The sequence below is a fragment of the Cyprinus carpio genome, chromosome B9, assembly GCF_018340385.1.
Source record: "Cyprinus carpio isolate SPL01 chromosome B9, ASM1834038v1, whole genome shotgun sequence".
Taxonomy (NCBI): domain Eukaryota; kingdom Metazoa; phylum Chordata; class Actinopteri; order Cypriniformes; family Cyprinidae; genus Cyprinus; species Cyprinus carpio.
The window spans coordinates 8,172,232-8,190,418 of record NC_056605.1 but is presented as its reverse complement, the minus strand read 5'-3'; the positions used below and the strand labels follow the sequence as shown (position 1 = coordinate 8,190,418).

At 38.1% G+C, this 18,187-nt stretch overlaps 1 protein-coding gene across 2 annotated transcripts in view; it reads right to left on the bottom strand.

Annotated features, from left to right (window-relative positions):
- Positions 1-17,507, bottom strand: part of gsk3ba (glycogen synthase kinase 3 beta, genome duplicate a) — a 54,868-nt gene extending 37,361 nt beyond the window's left edge. The window contains exon 1 of one of the 2 annotated variants that reach the window (XM_042730859.1): positions 16,635-17,507. In XM_042730859.1, the coding sequence (XP_042586793.1) occupies positions 16,635-16,722 (88 nt within the window). In that variant the 5' untranslated portion in view covers positions 16,723-17,507. The remainder of the gene's footprint in view (positions 1-16,634) is intronic. The other variant, XM_042730860.1, reaches the window with a different exon arrangement.
- Between the last annotated feature and the right edge of the window lie 680 nt (positions 17,508-18,187).

Genomic DNA, 18,187 nt, shown 5'->3' with positions numbered 1-18,187 from the left:
CTTTCTCTTTCAGAATAAACTAAATACTTGATGTTGAAAACATTTCACAGAACTGACCTAAAACTTTAATACAATTGTTATACCATCTGGCATTGCAAATCTAGTTATTGTTATTATTATTGAATATTATTCTTAGTAATAGTGTCACTTTGTATGCTAGTGTTGTTTATATATTTGAGAAAGTCAATGTGTAAAGGAATGAAAAATATGGAAGGCTTTACGCATGAAGAGTGCAGCTTTGATTGGCAACTCAATCGGAATTTCTCTCAAGCACAAGTAAACATTCCTTCAAGGTGTGATAAACTAAATGGCAGCAATCACCTTTTTATCCCTGCTGAAGTGTGTAGTAATGTGTGTTTGCATGCATTTGTGTGTGTATGTAAAAATCAGCTCTGAGCAGATAAGAGAGAAACATGTCAGAATGGAAATGATCAGGTAAGTGGAACGCAGACTCTGCTCTTTAATAACACACCGATAAAGTAACACACTGCTGTACCTCCAACATAAGACATGCAAATCGAGAGCTGTAATGCAGGTAAACATCAAAAAATGTTCTTACCATCAGTAAACTTTGGGGGAAGCTACTTTTTATGTGTAAAGCTAAAAGCAACTAAAATAGTAGCTAAACTCCATTTAAGCTACTGAAAAAGCAGAGAGCTTCACTAAAAGCTACTAATAATAGCAGCCAACTACACTGAAGTTATGCAAGCAGGCGGTATCTTTAGAAATACATAACTATCAGATGAATCAGATGATATAATTTATTTTTGCAATTAGCGCAGCATTTATCTGGCACATAAACTGAAGATCTCAGTTACCGTGGTGAAATGATTAATGATATAACTGATTAAATATAGACCACTGTTTGCAATGGAAACAATGACATCTGCGATGCTTAATGTTGCATAATTACAATACCAACAACCAGAATGTAACGAGATTAATGTAATAGGCCAATGCAGGCAGCCATAGCCAATGTGTATTGTGAAGACAGACCAACATTTCAATTGTACTTTTGAATAAATTCCATACTGTGAGCATCACTATGACATTACTTTCATATGACGTTCTCAAAACTCTGGCAGTTGATGACCTAGAATATCAAAATCAACTGTGGGCAGCAGATCCTTTTCCTATTTAGTGCACAAACTCTGGAATAATCTCCCAAACATTGTTTGGGAGGCAGACACTCTCTGTCAGTTTAAATCTAGATTAAAGACCCATCACTTTAACCTGGCTTACACATAACACACTAACACATTTCTAATATTCAAATCCATTAAAGGATTGTTAGACTGTATTAATTAGATTAACTGGAACCGGGAACACTTCCCACAACACCCAATGACTTACATCGATAGAAGAATGGCATCTACGCTAATATTATTCTGTTTCTTTCTTATTCTGAGATCACCATAGCAACCAGATCAAGTCTGTATCCAGATCAGATGGTCACTGCAGTCACCCGGATCCAGAAAGTATCCAGCCCAGATAGTTGATCAGCACCTAGAGATGACCTCGACAGCCCTGAATGTAAGCGGAGACCAGGACTATCAAGATGAGCCCCAGAGACAGATCCCCTGTGAAGACCTTGTCTCCTAGACAGCCATCGGGACAAGACCACAGGAACCAGATGAGTCCTCTGCACAATCTGACTTTGCTGCAGTATGGAACAACCTGCTGGTTCGTCTGGCCAGAGGAGAACCGGCCCCCCAACTGAGTCTGGTTTCTCCCAAGGTTTTTTCCTCCATTCTGTCATCGATGGAGTTTTGGTTTCCTTGCCGCTGATGCCTCTGGCTTGCTTAGTTGGGGACACTTCATTTCCAGCGATATCGCTGACTTGATTGCACAAAAACTATTTAAACTGAACTGAGCTGGATGATGACATCACTGAATTCAATGATGAATTGCCTTTAACTGAAAATTGAGTGTTTACTATTGTCCTTTTGCATTATTGACACTATTTTCTGATTTATACTGTATAGATGATACTGTAAAGATGTTTTGACACAATCTGTATTGTTAAAAGCGATATATAAATAAAGGTGACTTGACATGACTTGACTTGATAATGTCATAGAACAATTCATTAAGCCCAAAGTATAGGCTACTCAGTTATTTTTACATATACGCTATGTGTACAATTAGTGTGCTGTAAATTTCAACCTCAGCATAATACGCGCATACCGTACACAGCCTGGTTTTTCTAATCGACATTGTCTAAAGACATTTTAACCAACTGTAATTTCTGAGAAGAAGTAGTGCAAACACTCGACAAGGAAGACACTTTCTAGTGTGCATACACTAAAAATTTACGTCAAACCTGAGATGAACTACTTTGGGCACTTCATAGTACTTCATAGCTGCTTTAGCATCAGATATTGCCTTTATGAATTTATCTCAAATTAATTTAAATTTGAGTAATGCAGCATTTGGAAGAATAAAGAAACAAGCATGATTTGGTTTTGGAGGGAAAGTAAATGATGGCTTGATTTGTGGTGAACAATCTCTTAAAAAAAAAAAAACAAGGATAAAACTTCTTATCATATAGAATTGATTTAAGAACCATATATTACATTTATATTTTGAGAATTATATATTATGTAAACATTTTAAATATAAGTGAAAGCTACAATCTCATCACTTAAAAAAAGCATCTATTCCTTGTTTTTCCATTCATCTTTTTATGTTTGTCCAGTGTTTTATAAGAGAAAAACGTATTCAACCTCCTACACAGTCTTTTTTCATTTTACAAAGAAAATTGCAGAGATCTCAAAATGGGTACTAAGGTTTTCAAGTCATTCAGGGAATTGTGGATGGGGGAAGTGAGAGAGATAGAGAAAATGTGTGGAATGTACCAGCCCATAATATGGGTTGCTGCAGAAAATCTTAGCTGGAAATGCAGATTTTATCAACTGGTCCATCTCAGTGAGACAAACCGCTCTACCCTCCATTTTAACATGGCTCTTCATATACCCAACATAATTAGGCCAATGTGAAGAGACATCTCAGCTAAACATGAAGATGTTCCTATGACCCCATACCAAATGTTAAGAGTTACGGTGTGTACAGAGATAACTAAGGCTAAACAGACAACATACAAGTTCTCAAGTGTCAAGCACTTCCAAATGCTTTCCGTGTAGCTTCTCAGACCAAGTAGACAATAACTGAAGTGCCACTTCTCCAACAATTTGGATTTCACAGAGTCAAGAAGTACGGCCAGTTACAGAACAAGCCAAAATTCTGATGTGAGGTTAGCAAAATGTAAATCAATAACCTGCTTCTCTATACTGAGGCATGTAACACTGGCCTGTTGAAAGTCAGTAACATTCAGCTTACAGCAATCTATGCAATAATTAGGTTTCTAAATGCAACAGATGTTTCTCTATGATTTCATTCCTCTATAGAGCCCTGAAGCACTCACAGTTTATTGACATTTGGGGAAACACATTCTGTGATAAGACTAAAACATCAATGATAAGAACATCAATGATGAGAAAAAACATCTCACTTCTCTTTAACCAGAAATCTATGATCAAAGACAGATCATTTCCTGACGTCACTTTTTATCTCTAGGCAGCAGTAGGAGCCGTTTCATCTTCTTATGTACATGACAGTCAACATTACTGAAAACCTGGACTTGCACAAAGACTTTATCTTCCCAGAAAATTCACTGACATCTCCCTGGCATAGTAACTTGCTCTTAGTGCATTCAACTCTCTTCCAATTCTATTCCATCACCAGCCATTCATGCGTGACATACATTAGTGTCATCTCCGACGATAAACAGCTCTGTTGGGATCCAACCCACACTACACACTTATTGCAGACCCCAAACCTGAACTGGACATGCTTTGGCCACATTTTTACCAAGGCAACCTATTGTTTAAACGGATAGTACTTACAAAAAAAGAACATTCTGTCATCATTTACTGACCCTCATGTCATTCTAATCCTGTATTATTTTCTTTTTTCAATGAAAAACAAAACTGGAGATGCTCACTACCATTCTTAAGTGTAGGGTTAGTAAGATTTTTTTAAATGAGTTTGTCAAGTCACACCAAGGTTGCATTTAGCCAATTTGATAAAAATACAATAAAACAGTAATATTGTGAAGTATTATTACAACAACTGAAATCATTCTATTTATATTTCACATTTTTGAACTTAAGACATGTCATCTTCATATGGCCTTATCAGTGAATGCATACAACTGCCTTGAAATGAAGGCTATCTATATTCATATAGGCTATCTGGAAATGAAGGCTATCCATTTTCTATCACTTGCATAGATCTCAAAAAAGCTACAATTTCAAGCTTGAATGGCATTTAAAAAAAAATAAATAAAAAATACCTTTGCAGAAAGAGAACGGAAATAATTAAGGTGGAGTACATACTGTATATGTAAAGCTTAGTCAGCCACACCCTGGAACTGCTTATGGCTCCCTCTTCCCGTTTTTCCTTCTCAGCTCCCATCCCCCAACTCTCTCTGAATTCATGTATAGGAAAGGAGTGAGGGGCCCCTGGATGAAGATTTCACCTGAAAAGGCTGTGATCCTAAGCAGGTGGCTTAAACTTTGGCTAAAAGTGCACACTGCCGGAGTAAAGCTGAAACTACAGCCATATATTAACAGTATTGATATACTGATTATACAATATAAATTCCCAAAGATTTTAATGCATTTTTATTGACCTACTACATTTCTTAAAGATGGGCATTTTGCATCAGAGATCCTTTAAAATGTTTTTGAGTGGCAAAAACCTATTAGGAGTTGATCGTTCAATTTATTTCTGCCAATTCCTATCAAGCAGGCACAAAACGCAAAGCGACAACACCGTCGGCTTTCGTTGCTGCTAGTTCATTAAAGTCAGCTTGGTGTGTCCCGGCCTTTAGAATCAACTTGACTACAATGGCTCTTTGGGTAGATAATGGGTTATCTGAAAAAAAATCATCAGTTAAAGCCATTTCAGAGAAAATGCATAAAATTATTCAGATATTACTTTTATTTTCGCTATATTAGCCAACCCTATCTGTGAAGAATAAACAACGCCAACTGAAACCATATGTCTTCTGAGGCCTTTACTAGTTTTAAAGTATTCTTTACAAGAGGCCACTATGTTCTTGCAATTGAACAAAACCATCAATCACTAACATGATAAAAAGAGACACCCAAGAAGACAATGACCAAACACTAGGCTTTATGCGTGGCGTCTATTAACACAATAATATGGTCGGTCCGCTGGCTTTTAAATGCTAAACAAGGATCTTATTGTCCCTGGACAGCTGCCTTTTCCGGAAAACAAACTAAGAAGAGGGGGTTGGGGAGGTGGTCTGAAGAATTGCACGTCCCACTTCAGAACCAGCTGCTACGGCCGACCACTAATGCAGTCTCCTCAGATCAGCTGCCAAGTCACACACATGTGTGCACGCTTGTAAACGAGACAAGCCGTGAGCAAATCCCTTCATGTGCAAAAGAAAAGAACACAACACATACTAAACAGAATTCCTTCAAAGTTTTGCAAAAGGGTGGCTTCATTGGAAATACAAAAATTAAGAAGTCACTTAGTCACAGTGCGTCTTAAGTATTTTTGTGTGTGTGTGTGTGTGTAGAAAGGGATTTAACTTGAAGATATCAAACTGTGAGTTCTGGTCTGAACCTACCTTGAAATATATCCTACCATGTCGTCATCACAGCCTGAAGTACTGCCACGTCCATCTTTTTGAAGAACACACCCTTCTCCTCTCCCTAGGTAATATCTGACTCATGGGTTCCCTCTTCCAAACCTACTACAACCACAATTTATTGTCAATGAGAGAACCATTTGGTTTCACTATATCTGTCCAAACAGAAACCCTGTGTAAAACCTGTTGGAGCACGTCTGTTGAGACTGACAACAGATGTATGACGACATCATTGCTGGCATGTGGTGCCTGGCTTTTCTCGTCTTTAAGATCACTGCACTAAATATCTGTTACTAAGGTGACAACGTCACACATCAATAGACTTTCTCAGATAAGACCTTAACAAGAAAACAGAACATGGATCTGCAGCACCTGCTAAGCTTTTTAGTTGAGCCACTTACCTAAACAGGAATTAACAGAATACTAATAACATCATGAGCAGCCTTTGTACTATTAGCATGAGCATTAATAGAAGAGATCAAAATAAGACCTCAGATGAACAGATTACTGTATATGAAAGCAGTGTCAGAGCCTGTGTATCTATAACTAGGGCCCTATGATTTACGCAATGCATAAAACGCGGACGGAATCGCGGAATCCAGTCATAAAAATTTAATTTACAGTTTAACGCGGAATGTCACGATATTTGTCAAATTTTGAATGAATCAATCATAGGAAAAGTCGATTTAAATATGAATCCTGCATGTTCTGCATGTCTCTGTTAATGAATGGTGCAGAAGCGCTTTTCGTTTATTACACACACACTGAAGCGCGCCTGAAGATTGCGGTGATTTCAGCATCTGCCGTCTCACTAAATGAGGACGTAAACACATGAACAACATCCCCAGAACTGCTCTGAGAGTCACTACATGAGCATTTGACCATTTGATTTGAGTAAAACTAGCGTCATATCACATACACAGAACTGTACAGGCATTTCAAAATAAAAGTCCGGTTTAATTTAAAGACAAGTATTTGCCAGAAATGTATTACTATTGTTCAGCAGAATGTACTTGGTCTACTACTACTAAAAAGAAACACACATTATTTTTTAAGGAATAATCACACAACATTTCTTCCATGTTTTAATTTTAATAGTAAATTCCAAAATAAAGTTTGCTTAATTTTCAATAATTAAAAGAAAATTAATATTTTATGCCTTCATTTGATAACCAGAAAAATGTAAATACACAACAGAATTTCTGAGGAAAAAAAAAATCATAAGGCTATTTTAAGAAAAAAACTGAATAAATAAAGTTGTTTTTATGCATTCAAATAAGCATACATGCTAAAACACAGAATTAGGTAACAATAAAACATATGGTGAAGAAAAATTTAATTTCAAAGGGCCCTAAACATGTAATTTTTGTTAAACTTTTAATAAGTTGATGTGAAAATTTTAAGTTTTATGATTTTAATTAATTAGACATGATTTTTGATTTCTACTATTAAATTTAACCATTAAAAAGGAGTTGAGAAAAATTTTAACAGAAAAAAAAAAACGGAATCCAAAAAAATTTAAACTGAAAAAATGGAATTTGGAAAAAAATAAGACGGAATTTGGGGAAAAAAAATAAAACGGATTTCATAGGGCCCTATATAATGTAGCATTTACACTCAGCATTTTCCCCTTTTACCTTTGAGCAGTCTGTAATATGGTCCTGTGGGAGCTTGGTATTTCTTGCAGCAGGCGCAATGATATTACGCAGCACCTGAAAATAGTCCCCAGCTAGTTTGTGTTGTTGCAGAGTTGCAGCCAGCAAATTTCAGGCACTGCGTAATATCATTGCGCCTGCTATACCCATGGTACGACAGTTCCTTGATTATTACGCCAGATTAAGAGTATAGTTCCTAGCCATATGGGCCTAAAAAAATGACATCTTTTCATTTTCTATCGGTTTTAGTACACGAGTACAAGTTTTAAATAGGGAAAATATCAAAACTCTTTGGTCATTTTTGAGCAAGATGCTAACGGTCTAATCCAGGGTTCCTCAAATCTTACCCTGGAGGGCCAGTGCGCTGCAGTGTTTAGCTCCAACCCTGATCAAACTCACCTACCTGTGATTTTCTAATGATTCTGAAGACATTGATTAGCATGCTCAAGTGTGTTTGATTAGGGTTACAGCAGGAAAGTGGATCTCGTGGGCCAGATTTGAGGATCCCTGGTCTAATCTGATTCAATGATCTATGCTAAGCTAAGATAATAGTGCTACTGCCAGACCCGGAGATCGGCTGAATGGATTAAAAAATGGTAAAACTCAATTGTTTAACTCTAGGGGAGTTGGAAAATGAGCCTATTTTCAAAAATAGTGGCATGTTCCTTTAAGCCCTGCTTACACTGTGCAATTCTGGCCACGATTTGGTTGTCTGAAGACCGGCTCACACTGTGCAATTTTGGCCACGATTTGGGCATCTGAGACAATTTTTATAATCTATAATCCTAAAATCTGTAGTCTATGATCGTTAGTTTGACCAACATCCGATTAATGGCCATTGCGATCAAATTTTACTTTTGTCAGAAGATTTGGCGCACAGTCCTGCAGTTTGACATCTCCTACAACGAACGCCAAACTGTCTTTGTTTTTCAAGACAAACAATGATCAGAATTACTGCTAGATATTTCTTCTAAGTGCATAAACTCCAGTGCTCTCATCCTCCACTCACGGAATACATATGATACGTTGACTTGACATGATAAACACCACCACTGTTTTCATGTGGGTGTGTAGTGCTAATTGCACTATTCTTCTTAATTACGCCGGTATTGCAGCCATTCATATACTTTTAATGATAGCCAACATTACAGCCCCCCATGCAATGCAGCTCGCAGTCACTGAACGTGTATGCGTTGATAAGGTAAAACTCGGGACAAGTTTTCTTGAGTGCACCCATTTTTAACCCGTCTTGACTGTAGTACATTCAGACATTAAGGACAACTGAGATCCCACAGTGTGACAAGATTATCATGTTCGTACAGTCTGAAAAGTACAATCCTAAAGGACTTTTAAAAAAAGTCTGACGGCCATTATCCTGGCTGGTTCATCATCAAAGAAAAAGTGTAAGATTAAGTGACGTCAAAAGGGAGTGCTAATGCAATTTATTTTTGCTTATAAGTGTTGCCAAGGCTGCAGTTTTTGTGCTGAATTGGTTGCTTTCACACTGTTGCCGGGGGTTGCTTTTCATGTCCGCGGGTTGAAAAACAACCTCAATAATGTGATATTTAGCCCCTGAAAATGCTGTTTTTACTCCTAGTCCGTCCCTGTCCCACAGTGTGACATGATCATCATGTTCGTACAGTCTGACAGGCAACAATCGTAAAGGACTATTAAAAAAAAATGTGCATTGTGAGCCCGGCTTAAGACAAATTAGAATGTACAAAAGAAAGAAATTTCTACGAATTCACTGGGTTCTTATCATGTAGTAATTTGCAGAATAGGGATCAACTCCATTTCAGACCATCCAGTCAATTGAAAGATAAACTCAGTTATGTTGGGACTAAGAATCCTTTACCCCTTATCAAATGTTAATTTTGTAAAAAAAAAAAAAAAAGGGTTAGTAATTTGATAACACTGTTTAATGTTAAATCCAAGTGTGCCCACATAACCTGAAAAGTGAAGCGAAAACATTTTTATCGCCATCTGGTGGCTGTCATAAAGTCATACCCCCCACCCCCTCCATGTAAATGAATGGGACATGAGCCAAACTAAATAATCAAATTTCACTTCAAATAAATTTTCCCAAAGATGGTTTCCATCATTTTCGGGAGTTATTGCCACACTTGCATATGTTTAAGTGTTTGCTTTTAGTGAATTATTTAATGCTATAAAAACGGGGTGTGGCATCATGATTGTGAGCTTGCGATTGGGTCTGGGTTTGGGCGGGACTTTGAGACTCTGGCTCCAAATGAATCATTACTGCACAGGCTCCGGCTCCAAATAACGTCATTTTTGCAAGATGAAAGCAGCCATACCGAGACGTTTTGGTTTCACTTTTCTATAAAGGAAGGAAGTAGAAGTGCGTCATCCATCTCCCCCCCCACCCTTTTTTTTTTTATACAGTCTATGGTTAAATCATTTTAAAGCTCAAAATTAACATGAACTTCTCATTTATAAATAATGTTTATAACGTTGATCCTTAATTCACTTGTAGATTTTAACTGATTTTAGTTTGATTCATTTTTAACTTTGGACAAAACAAAACAGAATATAATTTTTATCATTTAGCAATTGTTGGCCATAACACGAAAATTATTATCTGCATATCAGCACTGTTCGCATCCTTAAACAAAATCATGAAGACAGAAACTATCCTCTTTCATAATCAGGTGTTTAACACAAGACTTAGAGTTCTCAAAGGAGATGGAGTTAACTTTTAATTAAAGTACAGAACTGCACAGCAGCTTGTTCTTAAGACCATTTGCTTTGGATTGTGTTACAGTTCATCTTTGTTTTTTGATATCTGCACTTTAAACAGCTTTCTTGCATCATACTTGGCAGTAAGGCACAGTTACTTCCTGTTGATGGTTTCATGAGACTGAGAGACAAGATCTCCTGTGATGTGTGAGACAAAGGCTAAGCTAATCATATAAGCTGTGAGAACTTTTGTGGCTTTTCTGAATGAATGCCGTGTCATCAAAGGGACCTGCAGTAAACTTCCTGAAGCATACTGTCAATCAACCGAAAATAGCGCATTTCACTAGTTTACTGCCTCTGAAAAACAAAGAGCTATCATTAGATCCAGCATAAGTGCTCCATACATTGTGGCAAGAACTCAACAATGTACATGAATTTCCTGTTGAAACAAGTCACGTACTGTAAAAACTTAATTTAGGATTTCTACTTCACGATTTCTAAATTCTGAAGTCCACATTATTTCCAGTTTTCACCGTTTCAAGGTACTGTATGCATTACTACAAACATAAATGGAATATTGCTTGTTACAATGTAAAAATGAAGTCAATAAGCACAATGTAAGGGTTACATTTATAGAGGTTTGGCATACACAATTTTCTTTACAGTGATAACTACTTTACTATTTCCTTTTGAAACAGGAAGACAGAAAAAATAAAGTCCTCTCCTGTTTCAGTAATGTCTAAGCTTCATGTGTGACTTTTAACATCCTGTATTAATAATCATTCAATACCAATAGAAACACCAACCACGAAAAAAAAAAACAAAAAAAAAAAAAAAACATGCCAATACTGCCTTCCAAAAGCTGTTATGAGCACTGGAAAAAAAAACTGATCAACCTCTAAGGTATGAAGCTAACTGACCTGGACTAGAATTTTTTATTTTGTTGAGTCTTTAAATCCATACATCTCTGAAGTTATTTTATAACGCAATATTCTGCAAACTTGTTTAAGGGGGGAAAATACTCAACTTACTTAACCGCCGCTGAAGCAATGATGCCTCCAGTCTGTAAGTTACTGCTGAATGCTACTTGTGACAGTATGGATGTACACATGCAAAGATACAAGGAGTTGTGCTGAGGGTGCAGGAAAGATTCCACACACCCACAGAAGCTGACAGAGCCAGATGATAATGGAGTGGGGTGAAAGGTGACACCCACCTTACCAAATCCACAGAGAGAGATACAAGAGAGAGCGTTTAATACTGCTGCAGAATGCCACTTTGGACAGCTAAAAATCAGCTCAGATTGAGGCGCACAAATCAGATCAATTGGGTGAATAAAGATCAATGAAGAACTAAATGTGTCAGCACACAATGAGATTGACAAATAAAGATGACAATTGAGTCATAAAAATAAGCAGCCTCTGCTAAAAGTCTGACTAAATTTGTTCCTTGAACTTTGTGACGTAGTCTATTATTTGATCTCATACCTTAAAGTCAACATGAAATGTTGTTTCCAATAATAATTTTACATAATGACCCCAAGACAGAATTTTCTCAAAAAAAAAAAAAAAAAAAAAAGTTTAATCCACTGGGAGTTGATTGGATCAAAAAGGGGAGGGGTTAGGAAGAGGGACGTCAGCCGAGAGGTAAAGATGTTTTATGGGCAGAGCACATAATTACATTTTGATAAAAGATTGCCAAGACAAATGGATTATGGAATATTATTTATCAAATGACTCTTTTACAATAAGATCAGGAACATGCATTTAGAAAGTGAATAGGGATGATTTTGACTTCATGTTGACACTAAAGCTGAAGTACGTAACTTTTTTTAGTTAAAATTCATCTGAAATCAATATTTGAGCAAGTACATAACCAGCCAGTGTTCGAAACTATCGCCTTTCTTTATTTAGCCTGATTCACAGCAGTTAGCTTATAATAATGTTTTCTAATTTGAGTGGTACGGGTAGGTTTTCACAGGAAATTCGAGCATGGCACTGAGTCATTACGTCACGTCTGTGAACATGAAGTTGTCTCGGCTAGTAGGCTATCGTATGTGAGGATCCTGTAGGTGGAGGATCATTTATAGCCTTTTCTCACAGCAGCTGGAATAATTAAATGTATCATCTTGATGGCGGATTGTAATCCAGAAAGGATTATGTGTATGAAACACATGTGAATGTACCTAAATTATATTCCAGTTTTAAATGTGCTTCTGATTACAGATAGCATGGGATTACACAAGATTTGTATTTTGAAGACAACCAGTTCAAAGGGAGAATTTGGTCCTCAAAACATTAGATTCATCCACACTGGAGCCGTGACGCCGCACAACCCACACAGGGAAGATAATTCTGCACACAGCTGCAATTGCAGGTTTTCCAACAGGGATGGCGACAAAGAGACAAAACGTATGGACTACAGCTTTAAAGGTATACTCCACCTCAAAAGGAAAATTGTCATTAATCACTTATGCTGCATTCCAGGCAGGTTTTTGAGCCCTTTAAGGCCCCATTTACACTGCATGGTTCAAGTGACCCAATTCCGATTTTTTCCTCTCATTTGGCATAGATCGGATATGACCGGTGAACGTGTAAGCAGGAAAAAACCGCATGGATTCCGATTTTCTCAGATCGGATTTAGGCCTCATTCATATGTGGTAATAAATTGGATATGAATTGGATACGTGCATTTGCGTGTGCCATGTAAGCAGACAAATCGGATATTCCCCAGTAAATGCGAGTCGTACGTCATTAAAAAAGTGACGTCAACTCAGGTGGACACCCCACCAACTGAGATCACATGACTTATTATAGGCACGATGGAGGACGAAGGATACACACAGTGGAGCAATGCCAAGGTTTCATGTCTTTTAAGTCTTTGGGGCGAAGAGACAGTGCAGGCAAAAATGCAGGGTTGTTACAGAAATAAATCCGTGTTTGAAGACATTTCACGAGATATGGGGAGGCACGGTTTAAGCGCTTTTTTCTCCGCCGCGCCGTACGAGACCAATGTTTTGCTGATTTTTTTTGTTGACTTTTCAAAATATTGTGGAAAGCAAAACACTGTATAATATTATTTGCATCTGCATCCATTGTATTTCGTGCTGTTTTACTTCCTTTTCCGGGTCAGAACGTCTAAGTTGGTAGTTTCAGCAGTGTATAGTGTAAATGCAAAAATCGGATACTGGTCACTTTTAAAAGATGATGAAAGCGGGTCGTCAAAAAAAATAGGATATAGTCAGAAAATCGGATTTGGGCATCAAGACCTGCAGTGTAAATGCAGCCTAAGTCACGACTTCAAACCATGACTCACGACTTCGTGGTGTTGCAGGCAAGTCACACCAAACAGCCTGAACGCAAGGAACTATAGCTAGATTATTAATTTTATTACAATGTTATATTGTCCTAAAGTCTATTTCTCACCGTGTACCAATTGCATAAACACCGCATCCGTAAGCAATATTATCCATAGGGGTTCCCATTGTTGTTTCTCGGGCTATGTGACGCCAGAGTTCGGAACTGGGAGTACATCGATCTAGTACGAGTTCACGGGTGGGAAGTGACGGGTTTGACTGCCGTTCTGGTGCACTTTCACGGGTAGAAGGTTGGAAAACAACTTAGACAAAACAACAAAGACAACTTTACGCAAATAGTGTATAATTAATATCTAAATGAATTCTATTTTATACTATAAAAATAAAACGTATTTCAAATAAGAAGCCTTGGACAAACCATGCAAAAAGAAAAAAAAATTCCCCTTCACCTTATGGAGTTTGAACTTCATGTTAAACTGCTTCTGTTTCACACAAACTGAACTCGTGCATGTTCGGATGCGGAGCTATGCAGAAAGTTGCAAAAAATGTCGTGCACTCCGCCACAAGAAATTAGTTAGCGTGCACTCAAAGCGGACTTCTGGCAACACCGCAATGACGTAATTTTTTCCGCGCTCACCCAAGCGAACTTGCGGACGCGTCGAGTATAACTCAGCCTTGACACAGAGAAAGGGACCAATGGCTGGCCAGCCGGGGTTCGTCTTTGGGAGAAAAATTAGCAGATTTTATTTCATTTTATTTATTGTTTTTATTTATTTAAATTTTTATGTGTGTTTACTTCCAACATGTTTGGTTGGTAAAATAAATGTTGTAAATTCAAATCAGAGCGTCTTCCGTGTCTGGAATGGATGTATTCTTGAGTCTATAAGGTAACAATAATATAATCAGATAACCTTGTTTGAAATGGTTTTGGCCAAAAGAAAATGCTAGTTTCATCTATACAACTAGGTACTTTTATTATATTGACTGGGTTAAATAGAATGGCATTACTAAAAAGTCATCAGTTTTCGTCAACTAAAACTAGAGTAAAATGTCATCAGTCTTTGTCGACTAAAACTAGACTCAAATGTCATCTGCTTTCGTTGACTAAAACTAGACTAAAGAGTATGAACGTGACTAAAACACAAAGACTAGACTAAAACTAAAATTAAAACAGGCCGCCAAAAACAGCACTACTTGAGACTGTCCCATAGACTGCCACGTAAATAACAGTGTCAAGGTGCAGAAAATCATATCCATATCACCGTATGCTGCGTATGCTCTTCTGTGTCATCCGCGCCACAAGGATGCAGTGTTTGTATGTGTATTTAGCTTTGATTTAAATTAAAACGCGCATCCTTGTCGCTGCTAATTACTTGGAAGTCTATGGGACAGTCTCAAGCCTCCAGGTTTTCATCCAAAATATCTTAAATTGTGTTCCGAAGACGAACTGAGCTTTTACAGGTTTGGAACAACATGGGGGTAAGTGATTAATGACAAAATTCTCATTTTGGGGTGGAGTATCCCTATAAGTGAACAATACTACATTATATCTCAAAATAACTCACTATTGTTGCACTGTGAATGCACAAAATTGTAATGCTGGACATACAGCAATAAGGTCTGAGAAAATACATCTGAATGGGCACATGCCCATCTCTATTACTATGACAGAAGAGGGGACAAAAAGACATCTGTCTGAAAACAGATGGCACAGCTGTAGGACCATAACAACAACATCCATCATATTAAGGCTGCAATGGTGGCTGAGGTAAACTAAAATTAGCTATTTTTATGTTACTGATGATTCCTGCTTGTGAACCTTTTTGGTTCAAGTGTGTAGTTTTAGAAGGTTGGCTGAACAACCACTACTTAATTCAACCCGATTTAAAAAGGAAACTTCCAGTGCTTTCATTCTGGACACTTAAAAGCACTTTTATTAAAACATTATATGTATTTTATATAATAACTGGTACTTATGTACTGTTAGTTTAAATAAATAAATAGATATAAATCAATTAAAAATTTCAAGCACTGTACAAAGTAAGGTAATGAAACCGAGAATCGGTTAAGGGTGTGCAGGAGTGTGCTAGGTATGCACATCTAAATAAATACTCTTTAAAATCATATTATAATGATTAATACAGACATATGATGTGACCATGTGATTTCTTTTGTTACAAAGTTGTGTCCAGATCACTGCTTGCTATAGCTAATAGGGTGAAAGGTATGAACCCTTCTAAAGGGCCACAGGATCAGGAAAGCAACAATTTGAATCTTATATTCAAAAAGGTTAGAGGCCTAGATAACAAGATGTGTACGGAAAGCCATTTCAAAATTATTCTTTTAAAATAACTTATTTTACTGCTACTTTTTTAATTACAAGAACGAAATGAAATAATGACTAAATAAGATACTACTACTAATTACAATTATGGCTAGTATATTTTTAATTAGTAACTGATACATATTCATTAGTATTTTTTTCTTTGCTAATTATGACAATCCCAAATATTTTCCGGTGAATTGTATCAGGATCTGTGTGTCACATATCAACTAGTTGCTTCCGACTAGTGTGTATTTATATTTCAGATTTACTAATAACTCTTTGAGGTGGACAATACACCACTACACATCACAGACTTGGTGAAATTTGTCAGATTATCGTCAATGTCAAGGTTACGTTCATGTGAAGCTGCAATGTAGTCATTACTGGATTGCTTAATTTTGAAAAATTTATACTAGAAAACATCAAAACATGTTAATAAATACTGAAGTACTTAAAAATAAGCTGTTGTAGGCTACCATATTGGATGACTAGGAATGAGAAAAGTACCAAATATAAAACAGATGCTAATTTAAAAAAAGAAAAGGGTATCATGGCAAGCTGCTGTCAGAGGGCTATCTACAGCCTTAACTCCGTGGCTCTTCATCTCCAGACTGATTCAGTCTCCTTTAGACCTTCTTAACATTAAAAGGCACAGAAAAAAAAAAAGTTCCCTCGCCACCAACCCTGCCCTGAACCAGTGCCAGTCATATGCCCGTTTAACCCACGGCGGGGCCCCGGTCTCGGCTCAGCTGGGGGATAAAGCACCGATTTAAAATGGGGCACGTCGTATTTCACCCAAAGGTGACACTCGGAGGCACTCAAATCTCAGCTCATGTGCCCGACTCGCTCGATGCGCCACTCTCGCGTATTAAAGCGACCAGGCTCGGTCAACAGCACGAGCGGCCTCGCCAAAGCACTTAAAAAGCAGATTTCCCGGTGTCCAAAAATCATACTTACTGCTGACTTTCATGCTGCCGAAAGCCGACGGCTGCGGCACTGGCTTGCAGCTCTCTGCGAAGGAGGTGGTTCTGGGCCGACCAGACATTTTCCAATCCGAAGTCCCACGCGTCTCTCAGAGTAAAATACGCTCGGTTGTCTTGAACGAATCCGTTTCGACTCGCGGCAAGCAGTTTGCCTCCGACTTAAATAATAAGGAAAATGGTGCGAAAGCAACCCGGCTGTCCGCGATCGTTTTCTTCAGTGAGCTCTCAAGCGCTTTCAGATCATTTTCCTCGGGGTCGCTTTTCTGTGACTGTTAGTATCGTCTTCAGGGATGAAACCTCGGATAAATTAAGGCGCTCATGAAATTGGCCTTTTACCAGTTTCCCTCGAAACAAAACCCACCGATTCTCTCTGACTGGAACAGAGATTTACACAAACAACACAGTCCGTGTCTAAAATACCCTCACGACGCTGAGACGCTGAAGGGGTTTTTCATCACCAGTCAGTATTTTTCATATACTGAGGTGGAGACTCAGCGATCCTGGGGCACCAGCCATGGCGGCTTCCTTGCTCTAACCAACGATACTGAGAATTTTCCAATTGCCCAATTTCAAGACTGCTATCCTCCTCGACCCACTTAACTCCATGCACACGGATGAACAAATAAGAAATCCCAAACACACACGGGTAATGTAAGAAACGAGCCAAACGTGCGGTTCCGAAAAGAATACGGTGTTCAGAATCCCCACGGTAATTCAGAAATGTCCTTTTTTATTTCTTCTCCGTCGGTCTGTGTGCTCGTTCTCTTTGTCACTCCGAGCGATGAACGTACACTGCGCTGTTTGCGCGAGAGCTGTAATGGAGTTGAACGGGAGCACAGACGGGGTTACGCCACACCGCTGCGTCAAGAATCGGAAAAATGTGAACGCGCAGGAAGGCCTCGGGAGTCCGGGCCAGCCAATCCGGCGGCGTTTCTTGCAAATGGGCGGCGCGTCGGCGAGACACTCAGCCAATCGAATGCTTCGGTCCGCAGAACACATGGCGTAATTTGCCAATCTGTCAGGGTTCTGCAGCCGAGGATGACGCGCTGAAATCGAACGTGGGCGGGGCGTGGAATGACTGATCGTAAAATCGCCCAATAAGCGTAACCGAGGAAAATAAACTGACCAATCGTGAAGAAGCATCAACGGCGCAAAAGTAACCAAGCTGCACTGTTGCTAGTCAGCTGAGCTCATGTAATCTATTCCGTCCTATTGCTACAATGTCATTTTCAAATCACTCACATCTAATTTTTGATTATAGTTACTTAATTAGCGTGTCAGCGTAGTGTAATGTGTCCACGCACATGAAAAAATACAAAGTAATTTATAGTATAGTGTTTTTTTTAACTATACTATACTTGAATTAATTTGTTGTGGTAATACTATAGTTGTTGTGGTAATATAACAACAGTAGTAATATAAACAAATTACTAAGATTTCTACAACTATAGAGTATGTTGTACTACAATACACTACAGTTTATTCTAGTAAAAACCATAGTATACAGCATTTCGTTTATCAGTTCAT